Raw genomic sequence first — 18241 nt, 5'->3', positions numbered from 1 at the left:
GGGGCAGAGAGGAGTTTGCTAGAAGGGCTTTCAAAGCATTTGAGAAAAGCAAGAGGGAAGAGAGCTTGAAGAAGATCGTTGTTGGGGAAGGAGGAGAGGTGTGGAATGAGGAAAGAGATGGACAAGACAAAATGTTTGAAGAAGATGTTTAAGATGTGTTGTTCGGGGTGGCATTCTTTCTTTCCCTTATGGTTGTGCTATTGAATTATGTTTTTGTTGTTTGTTCGGTGGGTGTTATCTTAACACCTGGATGGTGATTGTAATCAGTCTTCTTTTTTTTTTCAATTTTAATATTTTTTTTCCTTTTAACTTTCAAAAATAAAAAGCTTGGAACAGGAAAACAATACTGGATAAGAACAGAGATTCTGAAGGAACAGTGTTGGCAATGGTAGTGTTTGAAGAAGGATTGATGGATAAGAGGTGTATGTTCATGTAGCAAATGTTTAGATAAACATAGCAACTTCTGATGCACTTCAAAGCTACAACCGATAATAGGAACATTTTTTTCATTGATATTGGAAATATGCGTAAGGCCATTGTAGGCAAAGACTTCTCTATTTGAAGGAGAAAAAGAAACTTGAAGACCACTGCCATAAGGATGCATTCCACAAATCATTTTCAAGGCAATGAAAGTAACAAATATGAAGTCATTTGTTGAACTCGGTTTAGAAATTTTTAACAAATATGAAGTCATTTGTTGAACCTGGTTTAGAAATTTAAAAAAAAAATCAATGTCCTAGATGTTTGCAATTGAAAAGCTCACTACAATTAGAAACATAAAATATGCAGTTGCAAATGTGCATCAAGAACCCTAAAAACAATAGAATTGTTTTCAATACGCTAGCCATGACTTAACAAACCAAAAGGAATGCTAACACATCAGGCACCACCATACATTGTGTTTAGCAGAGGTAGGTGAAATGGCTTTTAATATAAAGCATGCTTCCTTTTTCCTTTTTAGGTAGGCAAATGAGCTACACAATCAGGTGGCAGCCCTCAACCATAAAGCAAGTTCTTGGTCCTCTTGGATCTGACTGCTAAGGGCCCGCGAATAGGATCTCGTCACGGGTCGGTCCACGGGGAAAACCTCTTGTTTTCCCTTGTTCCTCCCTTTTCTTGAGGAACCTATCTTGGCGCCTTAATGGTGATTTGTCCAAGAGATCACCAACCCTCCTCTGCTCTCTCTTGACTGAAAATTTCGATGCCTTTATTGAATATCATCAGCTCCTTAAATAGGAGATTACAAGAAGATAAGAATCCTACTTTTAGGAAGACTCCTTACTGATTAGGAAGACTCCCTACTAATCTATACTACTGAACAGATAAGATAAGAACACTGAACAGATAAGACTCCCTACTAATCCATACTACTGGAAATAAATAAGATAAGAATACTGAACAGATAAGATAGAATTGTATCTAGCTAGAATTAGATAAGATGAGAATCAGCAAATCTTTCACCCTTTACTGCTGCTGCCGGCAGCGACATTTCTTCCCAATAAAAGCGTCCACATCATTACTCCCCTCCTAGACTAAGAGCTTGTCCTCAAGCTCAAAACCAGGATATGTGTCTTGAAACTCAGTCAAAGGGATCCAGGTAGCTTCGGCTGATGGTAAGTTGGCCCATTCCACCAAGACTTCAAGAACACCCCAATTGATTCTGGAGCGAACAAGAGCCCGAGGTTGGGGAATGAGTTTGCCTTCTTTCAAGGGTGGTAAGGAGGGAACTCTGTTAGGAGGAATACCCTTAAACAGCTTGAGCAAGGAAATGTGGAAAACATCATGGATCCTACTGTGCTCTGGCAGATCCAGCTAGTATGCAATCGTACCAATCCGCCACAAAACCTTGAAGGGTCCATAAAATTTAGGAACTAATTTAGGAGCAGCCCTGTGACCCAAGGAGCGTTGTCGATAGGGCTGAAGCTTCAACCAAACAAATTGTCCCGGTTCAAATGACAATTCCCGATGATGCTGGTCATAGGCATGCTTCATGCGTAGTTGTGCTTGTTGTAAGCGAAGAGAAACTTCAACTAGAAGGGCATCGCGTTCTTGTAGGGAACGATCAATCTCCTCCAAACGAGTAGAACCGGGTTCATAGGATAACAAACGAGGAGGGTCACGGCCATAGACCTAGAAAGGTGTCATTCCTAAGGAAGATGATAGGCAGTGTTATAACAATACTCGGCCCAAGGAAGCCAATCAACCCACCGTCACGGTTGATCTCCAACAAAACAACGGAGACACATTTCAATCGTTCGGTTCACCACCTCCGTTTGCCCGTCCGACTGAGGATGATATGCGAAAGAGAAAGCTAGGGTGGTACCATGTAACCGAAACATTCCCTTCCAGAAGGTACTAGTAAAAACCGGGTCCTTGTCGCTGACAATAGATTCCGGTAACCCATGTAGACGGAAAACATGAGTAAAAAAAACGTGGGCGACGGAAGTAGCACTGTACGGATGTGACAGAGGGATGAAATGGGCATACTTAGAGAAGCGGTCCACCACCACGTAAAGAACTGATTTTCCTCCAACCTTGGGTAGTCCCTCTATGAAATCCATGGAGATATCAGCCCATATTTGTGCTGGAATCAAAAGGGGCTGAAGAAGGCCAGGCGGGTGCAGGTTTTCCCATTTGTGTTGTTGACGAGTGGAGCAGTTTTGGATAAAGTCCCTAATACAAGCCTTCATACCTTGCCAGTGGAAATCAGCTTGGACGCGATGCAGTGTCTTCTGAATGCCTTCATGGGTGGAGTTATGAATACTGGAGATGATGGAGGGAATTAAAGAGGAATCTGCTGGAAGATGTACCTGACCTTTATACATCACAAGCCCGTCATGAAGGGACCAATTGGAGTCGGCGGCTCCAGACTGAATTTTCTAAACAAGGATCGTCCATTCTGGTGAGTGTGGCATCACCTTCTTGATGTCGTCTAACAAGGTGACTCGGGGATGGGAGATCCCACAAAGAAGCATAGTGTCCTTGTCGCTTCTAGACAATGCATCCGCGGCGCGATTTAAGGATCCCGCTTTGTAGTCTACCCGGAAATCAAAACCAAGTAGCTTGCTAACCCAATGTTGTTGAGGAGAAGTGGTAAGTCACTGCTCCAACAAGTACTTGAGGCTATAGTGATCAGTTTTGATGACGAATGACCTTCCCCACAAGTACAGTCTCCAGTGTTGGACTGCTCTAGCTAATCCAATCAATTCACATTCATAGGCGGGTAATTTTAAATGACGGTCAGCAAGTTTACGGCTGAAGAAGGCAATTGGGTGTCCTTGTTGTTGTAATACGACTTCAATCCCTATTCCGGATGCATCGCACTCAACTGTAAATTCGAGATCAAAGTTCGGTAATTGCAAAACTGGAGTGGAGGAGAGGGCATTCCGTAAATTTGCAAAAGCCGCATTGGTTGTGTCGTCCCAATGAAAGGCATTCTTCTTTAGCAGGTTGGTTAATGGGGCAGCCAACAGGCCATAATTCTGTACAAACTTGTGGTAATATCCTATCAAACCGAGGAACCCGCGGAGAGCCTTAGCGGATTGGGGCTTGGGCCATTCCTTGATTGCTTGAATTTTGGAACTGTACACCATTACACCTTGCCCGTTGATGACATGACCCAAGTAAAGAACCTGGCACTCCCCAAAAGAGCACTTGGACCGTTTAAGGAAGAGCTTGTGTTGGCGCAGGATCTCAACAACAGTCCTCAAATGATGCACATGCTCTATCCATGATTTATTGTAAACCGAAATGTCGTCAAAGAACACTAAAACAAATTTGCGAAGGTGGGACTGAAATACCTCATTCATTAAGGACTGGAATGTGGATGGGACGTTTGTGAGACTGAACGACATAACTAAAAACTCAAAGTGGCCATGATGAGTTCTGAAGGCAGTTTTCTCAACGTCTCCGGAAGCCATTCGGACCTGAAAGTATCCCAACCTGAGGTCTAATTTGGAGAAGTATTGGGCACCATGAAGTTCATCCAACAACTCGTCCACAATAGGAATAGGGAATTTATCCTTGACAGTCCGGTTATTGAGCTCTCTGTAGTCAACACAAAATCTCCAAGTACCATCCCGCTTTGCCACCAACAGGACTGGCGAGGAGGAGAATGGCTAAGGTGGATGATCCCCTGTTTCATCATTTCAGCACATTGCTTCTCTATCTCGTCTTTCTGCAGATGTGGGTAGCGATAGGATCCGACGACGACTGGTTCTGAACCCGTCACCAGAGGGATCTGGTGATCGCAAGCTCGAGAAGGAGGAAGTCACTTGGATTCTTGGAACACATTTGAAAAATCGGCAAGGAGCCTTTCCATAGTCGTTGCATGCATCGTTTCACCTTGGAGCGCATGAACTTGTTGTTTTTTTGCCTTTACCCTGTTACCCTGCCAAGTAACTTGCTTCCCATTCAAGCGGAATGTCATCATTAGGGCGCTGAAATCCCATAGGATTGGGCCTAAGGTGATCAACCATTTTACCCCAAGAACTATATCAAATCCATCCAAGGATAGCACAAACAAATCAGCAAAGAAGGATTCAGATTCGACCTGTATTTGGACGTCCTTACAGATTCCCGAACTGTGAACTCTTTCACCGTTTGCTACGGCTACCTGCAGTCTTGGTCTGATTTCCATTGGCAGCTCCAACTGAAGGGCAGCTTGCTTACTTACAAAATTGTGTGTGCTTCCCGAATCAACGAGGATCCGTACTGATCTTCCCGCAACCCGTGCCTGCAACTGCATAGTCTAAGAGGTTCTTATTCCTGTGATTGCGTGGAGAGAAATCTCGGGTTCGAACGATGAGGGTTCATCCTCGTCTTCCTCTTGTTCATCCACTAGGAGGCAGAAAAGTCTCTTGCACCTGTGTCCCGCCGAATAAAGATCGTCGCAGTTGAAACACTGTCCCTTCGCTCGGCGTTCTGCCATCTCGGCCCTAGACAAGCACTTAATGGGGGGGCCACCATGCTGCTTCTCACACTGGATGCCGACCTCGGAACGTTGCTCGTATGAGGCTTCTGTTCTCGGCTGGCTGCAAAAGATGGGGCCATTCCGGGTGTTTTCGGGGGTGCCCATGTTGTCGGCGGACGCCCTATACTGAAAGTTTCGTGGTTGAGTTGCAGCTTGCATTCAAAAGCGCGAGCTAGATTCATGGTCGTAACCAGGTTGGGGGGATTTTGCATCTCCACATCCACCCTCAAAGGTTCTGCTAACCCTGCGGTGAACATGTCTACCTGCTGGTCTGGCCGTACCGATGCTTCTCTGGCAAGGAGGGTCTGGAACTGGCGCTAATATTCAGCCACCGTTCCCGTCTGTTTGAGGTTGATCAGTTCGCCTAATGGATTGCTTGTTAATGGAGGCCCAAACCTGAGAAGGCAGTAGGATTTGAATTGGGTCCAACTGAGCCCAGGTTCCTCCTGTTCCAATCGATAGAACCAGAGTTGCGCCTCCTCCGTCAAGTGGAATGTGGCTAGGCTTACCTTGTCTCTGTCCTCTGTCCGTTGGTTGCGGAAGAACTGCTCACATCGATAAAGCCACCCCAAGGGATCTCCAGCACCGTTGTAAGAAGGGAACTCCAGCCTGCTGTATTTGGGAACAACCGCGGCTCCCTGGGCGACGACCAACTGCTCGCCGGACAATTCCGCCATGTCTGGTCGGCGGCCGTTTGTGGTTGCAGCCCCTTCTGGATTCCTTTCCTTGTTAGAGAAATATAACTCCATCAAGCGCCATAACTCTCGGACATCGTCCTTGATCTCGCGCACCTCCGTGCTATTCTCCACGAGCTTGTGCTCCAGTTCATGCACCCTGGATGTCAACTGCTCCAGGTCACCCATGGCGCCTTGCTCTAATACCAGATTGCTAAGGGCTCACAAATAGGATCTCGTCACGGGACGGTCCACGGGGAAAACCTCTTGTTTTCCCTTGTTCCTCCCTTTTCTTGAGGAACCTATCTTGACGCCCTAATGGTGATTTGTCCAAGAGATCACCAACCCTCCTCTGCTCTCTCTTGACTGAAAATTTTGATGCCTTTATTGAATATCATCAGCTCCTCAAATAGGAGATTACAAGAAGATAAGAGTCCTACTTTTAGGAAGACTCCTTACTGATTAGGAAAACTCCCTACTAATCCATACTACTGAACAGATAAGATAAGAACACTAAACAGATAAGACTCCCCACTAATCCATACTACTGGAAACAGATAAGATAAGAATACTGAACAGATAAGATAGAACTGTATCTAGCTAGAATTAGATAAGATGAGAATCAGCAAATCTTGCACCCTTTACGGCTGCTGTCGGCGGCGATATTTCTTCCCAATAAAAGCGTCCACATCACTGACCTTGTGCAAATCTAGTGTGACTGAAATCTCCTATTATTAGTAATGTAGTATTACCACCTAATATTATCAACTCAAACAGCTCAGGCAAAAAGAAATCAGTGTTTCAATTGGTTACAAAGTTTTCTCTATACAACTGAGAATTTCATCAAATTGTATAATGTGGTTGTGGAATCAACTAGAAGAAAGGAACCAGGGAAGAAGGAATACCAGGATTTTTCCAAGAAAAGGAGAGAAGCCTCTCAGAAGTGAAAGTTTGTAACAAGGGCAATCCATTGGATGAAAACCCTAGATTCTTTTAATTCCTATTCCTTTGGTGACGGTTGGAGGGGTGGGTCCGCAATAGCTAATATTTCTCTCAAGAAGAATAGTATTATAGCAGTCTGGATACCACCTCTGGAAGGTTTTATTAAATTGAACTTTGATGGGAACAGTCAGGGTAATCCTGGACTGTCAGGTATTGGAGGGGTTCTGAGAAATGAGGACAGCAATATCATATCCTTATTCTCAGGCCTGGTGAGAATATGTGATTCTACAAGGGCTGAGTTACTAGATGCAGTACAAGAGATCAAGACTGCCAATCAGATTAGGGTGGAAAAGTTACTAATTGAAGGAGACTCAAAGATGGTTGTAGGTTGGCTGTTGGATCCAGATTCTGTCATTTGGAGTTACAGGAACATCTTAGAAAAAAAAAGGTGAAATGGTTAACAAGGCACATGACAATTAGAATCCAATGGGTGGGCAGATCAGCAAATGCTATGGCTAACTTTCTTGCTAAACAAGGGGCTTCCCAGGAACTATTATATTGGGTTGCATTGTAATTTTTTTTAATCAATAACAGTGAATTTTATTAAAGTATTGAAAATTACAAAGCAAAGGAGCTAAACAATCTTAACACCCGGATACAACCAATGTACACCCAAAATGTAAAGCAATTACAGCACAGCCCAAAACATAGAGTTTCTGTTCACTCCTTGCCTAGCTAGACCATCTGCACATGAATTTGCACTTCTCTTTACCCATGTAAATTGAATTTCAATGTCCTTAGTCAGCCACTTAAATTTCTTCTTTTCATTGCTGTAATTCCAGAGCCTAGAGTTGTCCTCTTTTAGCCAGTTCACCACAATTTCAGAATCTCCTTCTATGATCAATCTATTAATATTCATGTCCTTGACCCTTTGTACCCCTTCAAGGGCTGCTAGTATCTCAGCCCTCAAAGAATCTCCCACCCCAATTGGACCAGAATGTATAGCTAACAGATTCCCTTTTTCATCTCTTATCACTCCCCTATTCCAGAGGGCCCTGGATTGCCCATACTGCTGCCATCAAAATTCAGTTTAGTAAAACCATAAGGTGGAGGGGTCGAGCAGGAACTTGAAGCCTTTTTAACTGAAGCTGATTCTGCAACATCCTTCCAATTCCTTAGCAACTCATCAACTAAGAAATCTGCAAACAAGTCCAAAGTTTTCAACCAATTTATCACCCTAATATGAATAACCTCCAAAATTAATTCCAAGCTTCTCTCCTTATCTGAAAAAATCCATGAATTCCTCTCCTCCCAAACAGTCCAACAAACTGCAGCCCTAACACATCTCGGCATAGTCTTGGCCCTTTTTGTCAACCATTTAGGCATGGAAGTGAATAAGCTTTGCACATTCAAAGGGGGAGTCAACCTGCACCCAAACAAAGAAGTAAACCATTCCCAAATGACTTTAGCAAACTGACAGGAAATTAGTAAATGGTATCTAGACTCACCATCAGATTTACAAGAGGACACACCACTGAAGAGACAAACAACTATTAGGTCTTTTTCTTTGAAGTAAATCGCCTGTATCTTTCCAAAAAGACTTCCCAACAGAAACTCCCAACCTTTGGAGGTATAGGTTGACACCACACCTCTTTAACAGGAAAGGACAGTCTAGCAGAAGAAGGTTGTATTAGGGCTTTAAAGAAAGAGGCACAGGTGAAGGAACCCGAGGGAGTGAGTGTCCAAATTCTACTATCTTCCTTTATTGGCTCTAGGAAGACACCCCTTCAAGGATGGATAACAAGGATAAAGTATAGCCTAACTCTGTGTCCCTGATGTCTCTTCTCAAACCCAAGTTCCAACCAAACCCAGAAGTTGAGTTGGAAGGTACAAGGAAGGAGGAAACTGATTCATTTTTAAGGGTAGAGATAGCAAAAAGAGTCGGAAATTGGTCTTTTAAAGAAGTATCCCCAACTCAAACATGTTCCCAAAATTTAATGAGGTTACCTAAGTGTAAATCATACCTGATCTAGGGAGAGAACAAGGGCAAAATAGCTTGAATGGCTTTCCACGTAGATGCTCTTGTAGTCCTTGCCAGAATCCCAGAGTCCCATCCATTGTCTGCAACCCCATGAATACTACCCACTATCTTAACCCAAAGTTTTTCTTTTTTTTTTTTTTGATGAATGATAATAAATTTATTAATTCAGAGGCAAATTTAGAGTGAGTTCATACAACATCCTAGGGAGGCGCAAGCTGCAGCCCCTCCTTGAATCTTACAAGTAAACTAGGAAAGAAAAGCAAGAATCACAACTAAGCCCAAAACATATTTACCCCTTGCTTAGCTAACACATCTGACAAAGTATTTGTTGATCTCCCCACCCACTGTATAGTGACCAACATATTCCTTGTCAACCAACTAAATATCTTCATTTCATTCTTGTAACGTCACATAGCCTCTTCAGGATTTTTCAACCAACCCACCACCACTTTGGAATCCCCCTCGATTGTTAGGTGTTGTGCCCCCAACTGGTTTGCAAATTGCACCCCTTGTAGAGCAGCTAAAAGTTCTACCCTGATGGAGTCCCCAATTCCCAAGGGACCTGAGTAGAGCAACAAAATCTCTCCCTTCTCATTTCTCAAAGCAACCCCCCCCCCATTTCGGATAATCCTAGATTACCCGTGCTACTTCCATCAAAGTTCAAATTCAGTGAGCCTTCGGATGGAGGAGACCAGCTTGTAATTGATTTGTCCTTTAGAGATGAACACCTTCCTACTGCTGACCAATTTCTCCAAAGGTCATTAAAGGAGAATTAATGAAAGATTTCCAAGGTCTTTAGCCAAGGTATTGCCCTATTTAACACACAGTCTTTCAATTCCCAATTGCTCCTTTCCTTTTCTTGAAAAATTTTAATATTCCTTTCTTCCCAAAGAGTCCAAATCAAGGCAGCACGAGCACATCTCCACATAATTCTCCCTATTGTTGTAGGCCAATAAAAGGTAGAATGGTTGAAGAGCATGTGAACTTCTGCTGGTAGACTCCAACTACTCCCAAACAACGAAAGTAGCCAAGCCCAGAGGTCTGCAGAAAAGGGACAAGATATTAATAGGTTAGCTTGCCTTGATACACCAACATCCCATCCATTCTCTGACCTCCCATGAATGCTTCCCACCACCTCATGCCACAATCTCTCTCTTTCCAGTGGCCATCGCCACAACCATTTCCCTAACAGAGTTTGATTTTTACTAGTTACCCTCCCAAGTCCCAAACCCCCTCTTCTTTACTTCTGCACACAATTTCCCAATTAACCAAGTGATCATTTTTTTTTTGTCCCGACTCCCATAAGAAATCTCTCATCAACTTCTCCAGTTTCCTAGCTTCCCTAACCGGTATCCTAAAAACAAACAAAAATAGGTAGGTAAGTTAGCCAAGGTAACTCTTATTAGGGTAATTCTCCCTCCTAAAGAGACATAATTTCTCTTCCATGAGGCTAATCTCTTCTCAAACTTTTCTATCACAGGGGTCCAAAATCTACTCTCCCTAGGATTTGCCCCTAAAGGAAGCCCTAAATATGACATAGGCCAAGCAGAGGTGGAACACTCAAGACACTCCGCAATAGCCTCGGCCTCCCCTACCTCCAAATTTATACCCGCTATGCAGCTCTTTTCCAAATTTATTCTCAAATTAGAAATACTTTCAAATCCTTTGATTAGCTCCTTTAGGTTTGCTACCTTTTCGCTAAAACCTCCTTCACAAAAGATCATTAGGTCATCTGCAAACTAAAGGTGGGTGACGGGGACTTGTGTCTCCCTATTCTCCAACCCCCAATGGCATCTTCACTGTCAGCCTTAGTAATGATCCTACTAATCACATCAGCTACTAAGGTAAAAAGGAAGGGTGAGAGTGGATCCCCTTGCCTGACACCCCTATAAGCTAGAAAAAAGTCCCTCACCATACCATTTACCAGAATAGAGTAGTGACAAGTACCGATACACCCAAAAATCCAACTACACCACTTGTCCCCAAATCCACAGTTTCGCATAATCTCTAATAGAAACTCCCAGTCCACCAAATCATAGACCTTTTCAAGATCCAATTTACAAATGAAACATGTCTTACTAGACCTTTTCATTTCCTTCACACACTCATTCACAATTAAGATCTGATCTGTTATTTGTCGCCCTTGAATGAAAACCCCCTAGGTTTCACTAATGATAGAAGGGAGGGCTGTTTTGATCCTCAACGAGAGCACTTTAGCCAGAACTTTATAGATGCTTGTCACTAGACTAATAGGCCTATAATCTTTTGGGTGGTAGGCGTCATTCTTCTTAGGTATCAAGGCCAAAAAGGTGGCATTAATTCCAGGGCTTATAATGTGATTGTATGCAAATTCCTTAAAGACTTCAACTAAATCCTCTTTCAACACCTCCCAATAGTCTTGATAAAAACCCATTGTAAAGCCATCTAGACCTGGAGCCTTGGATCTATCCATTAGAAAAACAACTTTCTTAATCTCTTCTTCCTCGAAATCCCTTTCCAGCCACCTTGCCACTCCGTCATCAATTCTTGGTCATTCCACCCCTTCCACAACTGCTTTCTCACTCAAAGGTCCTCTAAAAATCGATTTGAAGTGGTCCATAAATTTTTTGGCTATGTCATCCTGGTTGGTAATCACCTCCTCTCCTATCTCTAGCTTGGCCACAAGATTCTTTCTTCGTCTCCTATTTGCCAAATCATGGAAAAATCTAGTGTTCTCATCGCCTTCCTTAATCCACTTGTATCTAGATTTTTGTCTCCAATGGATTTCCTCCCTCAGTAACACCTCTTCCAAATCCTTTTTCAATTGTCTCCTTAACACTCTGTCCTCCTCGGTCAACCCATTTTGAGATTCCTTTACATCCAAGTTTTCTATTCGAGAGATTAGGCACAATTTTTGCTCCTCAATTCTACCAAAATGATCTCTATTCCACTTTTCTATTTTGGCTCTCAACCTTTTTAATTTCTTATGAAACTTGATCCCCTTCCATCTTACCCCCTCTCCTCCTCACCCCACCATTCCTTCACTTTTTCACAAAATCTAGATGGGAAAGCCACATATTTTTGAATCTAAATGGTTTGGATCCTATAGGAAAAAACTCAGTACCTATCTAGATAGGACAGTGATCGGAGGTGACCCTGGGTAATGCTCTAGCAACCAAGTTTTCCAAACTATTCTCCCAGGCAAGGTTAAATGAGAACCTGTCCAACTTCGAACACAAAGGGGTTTCCTGAAGGTTGGACCAAGTCTAACTAGCTTGCAGCAGAGGTATTTTCTTCAGTTCACATTCTTCAATAAAACCATTAAATTTCCTCATGCTTGTTGTAATGACCTGTTGGGGATTACTGGTTTCATCAGAGAATCTAATGACATTAAAATCCCCGCCCAGGCACCAAGGGCCATCCCATAGCCCCTTGATTGCATATAGTTCCTCCCACATCTCATTCCTCTCTCTATAGGAATTAGGGCCATAAACATTGGTTAAGACCCATACACACCCATTCTCTACATTTTTACACTTAATGGAAACTGAGAACCTGCCTATCAATTCTTCCACTACTTCCACCACATCCTCCCTCCACAGTGTTATGATCCCCCCTGAGGCTCCCCAAGAAAGAGATGAGCTCCAACCTAAACATCTAGACCTCCAAAAACTCCTCACCCATCTCCCATCTAATTCCATCATTTTGGATTCTTGTAACAGCACAATATCGGGTTTTTCCCTTCGGAGTAGGCCTTTGATCACCCTTCTCTTTCTTGCACTCCCTAGCCCTCTTACATTCCAGCTAATAATTTTCATCGAGACAAAGTAGCAAAAAAACCCATGAAAAGGCCATAATCTCCTCATTTTAGGCCCTTCTTCCTATCCCATCTACCACTAAATTCTAAATCTCCCTCAATGTCTGAGATTAGCCTTTCCACTTCAGATCTTTTTTTCTTCGTTGTTCCTTCCCCCCCCCCTTCCTAATACAACAATCATCCTTTTTCTTTTCTTTTCTCCATCCTTTCCATCCAATGTCTGAGGAAGAATTTTACCCTGCTCACACTTATTTTGGCTACAACATCTCTCTAAGAATCCTTCCTTTTTTTAATTCCTCCATCATTGTACAGATCAACTCCCAAATTCTGTCGGCCTCCCCCTTACTACTTCCTTCCATCACCCTCTCTCCTCCTTTCACTATCGCCCTCTCTCTTGCATCAGAACCTCATGGATGGGAAGCTGGAATATCTGTTACTGGCATGGCAGACAAGTCAGTACCTAAAAATGAATTGACACTCATACCTGGTAGGACGGGGGTAGGACTAGAATCACTGGAATTGAGTTGCTGACAGGCGACAAATGGTTTTAAGGCCTTTCCCCTTTTTGGACAAAGTTGTGAAGTAGACATAGTGAAAGAATCACTTCCTGACGACCTACCCACTTGGAAAACCTTTCTCTGTGTTTCCGGCACTGGAATACCCACATCCATCCTCACGGCCGATTCTTGTCCCTCTCCACCAACATCCTATAATTCATTAGACTCAAGGTCAGCTCCCTCGACGAAGGGAAGAGGAGTTTTCACAGCTTTAGGACCATTTTCTTCACCATTTCTAGTCTTCCTGCCACCTGCCTCTTCAATCTCTTCCTCTAAAAACAACAGCTCTATATGCAAACTTTCTATTTCAAGTAAATCACTGTTGCTTTTCAGAGACAGACTTCCCAAACTTACAGTTTCGTCTCTATCAGAATCGCCACTGTTGTTTTGTTCACTCAACCAATCTTCAAACCCTGTTTTATTCAAATCACTAGGCTTCGGGTATCTCGGGTTGCGCCTATCTGGTGAGAGACGGTTCACCAAGTTGGATGGGGCCCAATGTAGAGAGCCTCGAGACTGAGAGTCTTGAGATTTTGCACCTGAACTATTCGATCGAAAGGAGGGATTCGGGGTAGAAAAAGATAGACGCTTAATCTCGTCTATCAACTCATCCCTCCTCCCAGTCACGTGCTTACTTAAGGGGTCCCTTGGCCCATCTGTCTTGTAATGGGCCTTGGGCTCAAAACTTATAATATAAGAACCCAGCTTTAAAGCCTTTACTTGAGTTGCCTTCTCCGACCCACCAGAAAAGGGATCCACTCAACTGGACCCATTTTCTAAGTCTTTTCCTCCCACGTGACCTCTTAACAATTCACGCCCCCTGTTTTAATGGTTGAACCAGCAACCCTCCCTGTCTGAGGTTGCTGGTTCAGCCCTCTCCTACGCAAAAGATCTGCCATTTGTCATAGCCTTTTCTTGCTTTCTATAGGTTTGACCTTCCATCTGCCCCAAAGCTTTTTGGCTTCCTAGAATTTGTTGGGCCCTTTTTAGTGAAACATTCCTTCCCATTTGAATTAACCAATCTCACAAGTCCACGTAATGCTTCTTCTTCCTCCTTCTCCCCTCCTACCATACGAGCCTCCTTCCACAACCCTGCTTCAATGGAGGATGCTAGCCACACAGAGACAAAACACCCCTCTGTTTTCTTTCTCCAATAAGAATCTCCACAGCCATTTCCTTAATAGTGCCAGGTTCCTATTCCTTATGTTCCCAATACCCAGACCTCCCTCCTTACTCCTACACACCACCTCCCACTTAACCCTATAGTCCTTCTTCTCCTCCCCCAGCTCACAAAGAAAATCTCTCATTAGTTTTTCCAGCCTACTAGCCACTCTAACTGGAATCTTAAATACTGATAAAAAATAGACATGAAGGTTAGCTAGGGTAGACCTAATTAGAGTTTTCGAAAACTTGTAATCAATGTAAAAGGAGAGATCACACTTGTCTCTATCTTGCACCTCTCCTAGGGATGCTTGAAAAAGTTTTATCCTATTGATTAATGAAACTTCCACTCAATTATCAAAAGAAAAATCAACTGGAAATAAGAAAACAATTTTTCTGGAGATTATCCATGCACCATAAGCACAGACAAGGAAAATATAATTGCTAACTACACTAATCAATGCATATTACTACCCAAATATATTGATCTAACTTCTAACAAGGCTTTCTACATCCCTCCCTATTTTTTACCTTAATGGAATTAGTTATTATATCAATGTTTTAAAACGCGAAGGCATGACACGAGGCGTTCCACTACCTAGAGGCATGAGGCGTAGTTCAGAACGCAAGAGGCGTAAGCCTCCTTAAGAAGATAGGGGTTAGGAGGAGGATGAAGAGGAAAGGGGGATCTCATTTTTTCTTTATTTTTAATATTTTATATTAAGAAGAATAAAGATGCATAGCATTAGTTGAAAGGGGGGGTCTTGTCGAAGCGGAGATATGGTATTGATGTATCTAAGAAAAGAAAGATTTCCAAGGGGCAAATATAGAAAATTGATTTCGAAGAAGTTTGGGCCATGCAAAATACTGAAAAAGATCAGCAACAATGCCTACATTATAGATCTATAAGATCACTTGCAAATTAGTCCGATCTTTAATGTTGCAGATTTGTCTTATTATGAAGGATTTGATGGAGATGAAGAAGTTGTAGTATCTGGAGTAGAGCATCTGCCAAAGAAACCACGTGAAGTTATTGAAGACATCCTAGATGTTAAGGAGGTTTGATCCCGTCGGAGAAATCAGTATCGAAGGGTCTTACTGAAATGGCTAGGAAAGCCAGCAGCAGAAAGCACATGGATTACAGAAAAGGAGCTGAAACAACTTGATCCAGAGGATGTTTGCTGAATTCCAGTGAGCATACTCATCAGAGACAAGTTCACACCCAGTAGATTGGTGCAGGAGCATGAAGGAGAATACAGCTCTAGCACTGTAGTAGCACTGTTCACAGGGTCCTGTAGAAGATTACAGCCAGGGGTCTTTTGTTATTTCTTTTTTTCTATGAGGGTCCTTTTGTAATTTGGGTAGCTTAAATGTTTTATTGTCTTTGTTGTCAGTTTGTGACTTGGGCTGCAAGTTTCTTTAATGTGGCTTGCAAGGTAAGCTTCTTAGCTATTAACCTATATAAATAAGAGGGCAGATTTGTAAAGGGACTTTTGGCTTATTTTCAAGCCATACTATCAATTTGAAGGGCTTGTTATACAGCCTTATAGAACCTAACAAGAAATGTTCATATAACAATTCTAAGTTTCTACCAAGATGGCTAATCATGCTTTAGTATACCTGTAGACCACAATATAAAGCAAGCTCCAATTTGAGAGGCTTTGCAGGATTATGGGAGCCACAGGGTATAACCACAGCCCAACTGCAAATATTGGACATACTAGTCAGAACATATAAAGATAAATAATATAGACACATAAAAATCAGAGAAGGTTAATCTGCAATTGCAGGTTCAAAGTCAAGATATTGCCAGTACTATCAAAACTCAAAAGAACTTCAAAATGACCAATCAACCAGCAAAGTAATATACTTTTTCCTAGATGGCCAAATCAGAAACCATTGAACCCCAGATCTGGATTTGAATCCCAACATCATCCACTGAACACTGTGCTTTATGATGAAGGGGTTGAAAGAAAAGTTCAATACAATCAGAAATCATACCCACATTTTTCGTGACACCCATTGAGGAGCTAATGCTTCAAGAAAGCCTGGTCCATAAAGTTCCTTCAAAAAACCAGAGAAAAAGCATATATGGCTCTAAGAGAGCAACGAAATGGAAATAGCATTAGTTGAAGAACAATAAGAACCTCACAAACTATAGCATCACTATTATAAACTCCAATCGTACCTCAATTGTACGAACAACATTGCCATATCCCTTTGCTCTAGCTACTTCAAGTGGGGTCTGACAATCATCATTCATTATTAAAGGACTTGCTGGAATATGATGAAGGAATTCATTCAGTAAGAGAACCACAACAAATGACAGATGTGAGAACGGTTCCCACCCTAAAGGAACTAAATGTACATGCTTCCATCCCGTATATATATATCATCCATAGGAAGTTAAGAAAACACACCTCCATGGGAGAGAAGTAACTTCACCGTCTGGTCAAGGTTTCTTTTTGCTGCATGATGTAAGGGTGTCCCCGCGTGACTTCCTAAAATAATAAGAGAAAATGAAAAAGAAAAGTGTAATACTATACAGATTAACCAAATGACCTATATATATTAGAAGGAGAGAGGAAAGAAAGGGTAGCCCAACAAAGAATGACTTAGATAGAAACATGAGATTCTTACCAGGACGGTAAGCATTGACATTGGCGCCCAGTTCAATCAAAGTTTTAGCAACATTGAAAAGTTCAGAGTTCATACACGCAACAATCAGGGGAGTCTTTCCTTCTCTATCAACCCACTGCAACAAAAATCTAGTGAGACGCCACTTTGCAAAGACAAATAAATTAACATTTTACAAAGAGAAGAGTCGCACAGCTTTACAACAAAATCATCCCCCATAAAAATATTGAAAGGGAATTCCGAGGTCAGATGCACTAAGCAGATGAAGAACCAAATTTCCAATTGAATTGATCAATAAATGAACTCAAAAGTTCACAGAATAGAAAGTAGCAATTTCCAATACCTCAAGGCCTGCACCTTCTCCTCGAAGAGACTTGATTCCTTCTGTGTTTGCATAATTGACCTGCTGATAAAGCAGCTCCTCTTTGGATTGCTGTTGACCCATTTCTTTTCTTCCACCACAAAACTAAAACTAGACGTAAAAATCAAGAAATAACAAAATCTTCCTCCCCAAACGACCTTAAAAGATGAAGAGACAATAAAATAAAATCCAGAGCAGCATCAACATTAAGATGCCTTACATGATGAAGAATTCAATATCAGGAAGCGAAAAAAACAATAATAACAAAATCTCTACGAAAATTTTCCAAAATCCTGAGACAGAAACAGAAGAAAAAAAAAATGCTTCTCTTTTATTCAACCCCAAAGAGGAGACCGAACCTCTTAAGGCCAGAAAGGAGATGCCATTCCCTTTGTAAAATAACGATACCGATGAATCCCGAGTAGCTTTTAAGAAGCACAACAGAGATTCGTAGGTAGAGAAGGGATGTGAAGTCTGTTTCTGTCTCTGGCTTTCCAGGACGACGCTTGTATGTGAATCTCCCAAGTTCTTTGATTTTTCTGTTACTATAACTACCACGCGGGATTCGATCCGCCAACGGATGGTTTCTGGTGTTTTGTCTATGGGTAAATTACATAAAGCCACCCTGTATTTAAGGGAAAATGACACTTAGCCCTCCGAACTTCTTTTTTAGACAAAAAAATCCTAAGCCTGAGCTCGAAGATTTTAGCACTTTGTTGCAACCGTTAACATTCAATTAACTTTCTTCATGAGATATTCGACTGAACATTTTCTAAAACCCTAAAGTACCTTTGTGTTATTTTTAGGAGACTCTTTTGCCATTATCGCTTTTTTTTTTCTAAAAACCTTAATTCTCACACGACTCTCTCAACCTTCTTTTGACAAAATTCATCTTGACAATGCCTTGAACGGACTGGTTCATTAATGCTTTGAGAGAGATTAAGATTTGTATTCTAATGGTTATTTTTATCATTTTTGTGTTTGTTGCCAATCAGTTGTATTTACCACCAACTTTATTAATGAAGTAAGGGCAAAATACTAAAATTTAATAGTTTGGGGGGCATTTGTCCCAAAATAAAGTTGGAGCCTTGGAGGCAGTA

General features: G+C 42.0%; 1 protein-coding gene across 2 annotated transcripts in view; it reads right to left on the bottom strand.

Moving 5' to 3' along the window:
* Window positions 1–17723, bottom strand: part of LOC148865000 (putative E3 ubiquitin-protein ligase XBAT35) — a 38276-nt gene extending 20553 nt beyond the window's left edge. Inside the window, exons 1-7 of one of the 2 annotated variants that reach the window (XM_088980753.1) lie at window positions 17501–17662; window positions 17124–17252; window positions 16784–16898; window positions 16564–16644; window positions 16332–16420; window positions 16149–16240; window positions 15764–15845 (exon numbers count right to left, since the gene is read on the bottom strand). In XM_088980753.1, coding sequence (XP_088836879.1) covers window positions 15764–15845; window positions 16149–16240; window positions 16332–16420; window positions 16564–16644; window positions 16784–16898; window positions 17124–17225 — 561 coding nt within the window. In that variant the 5' untranslated portion in view covers window positions 17226–17252; window positions 17501–17662. Of the gene's footprint in view, window positions 1–15763; window positions 15846–16148; window positions 16241–16331; window positions 16421–16563; window positions 16645–16783; window positions 16899–17123 lie in introns of both variants that reach the window. The other variant, XM_088980754.1, reaches the window with a different exon arrangement.
* Window positions 17724–18241: the final 518 nt, after the last annotated feature.

Source organism: Nelumbo lutea, chromosome 3 (assembly GCF_056320005.1).
Source record: "Nelumbo lutea isolate HS-2025 chromosome 3, American lotus-T2T, whole genome shotgun sequence".
In the NCBI taxonomy this organism is placed as follows: Eukaryota; Viridiplantae; Streptophyta; class Magnoliopsida; order Proteales; family Nelumbonaceae; genus Nelumbo; species Nelumbo lutea.
This window is presented reverse-complemented; position numbering and strand designations above follow the sequence as displayed.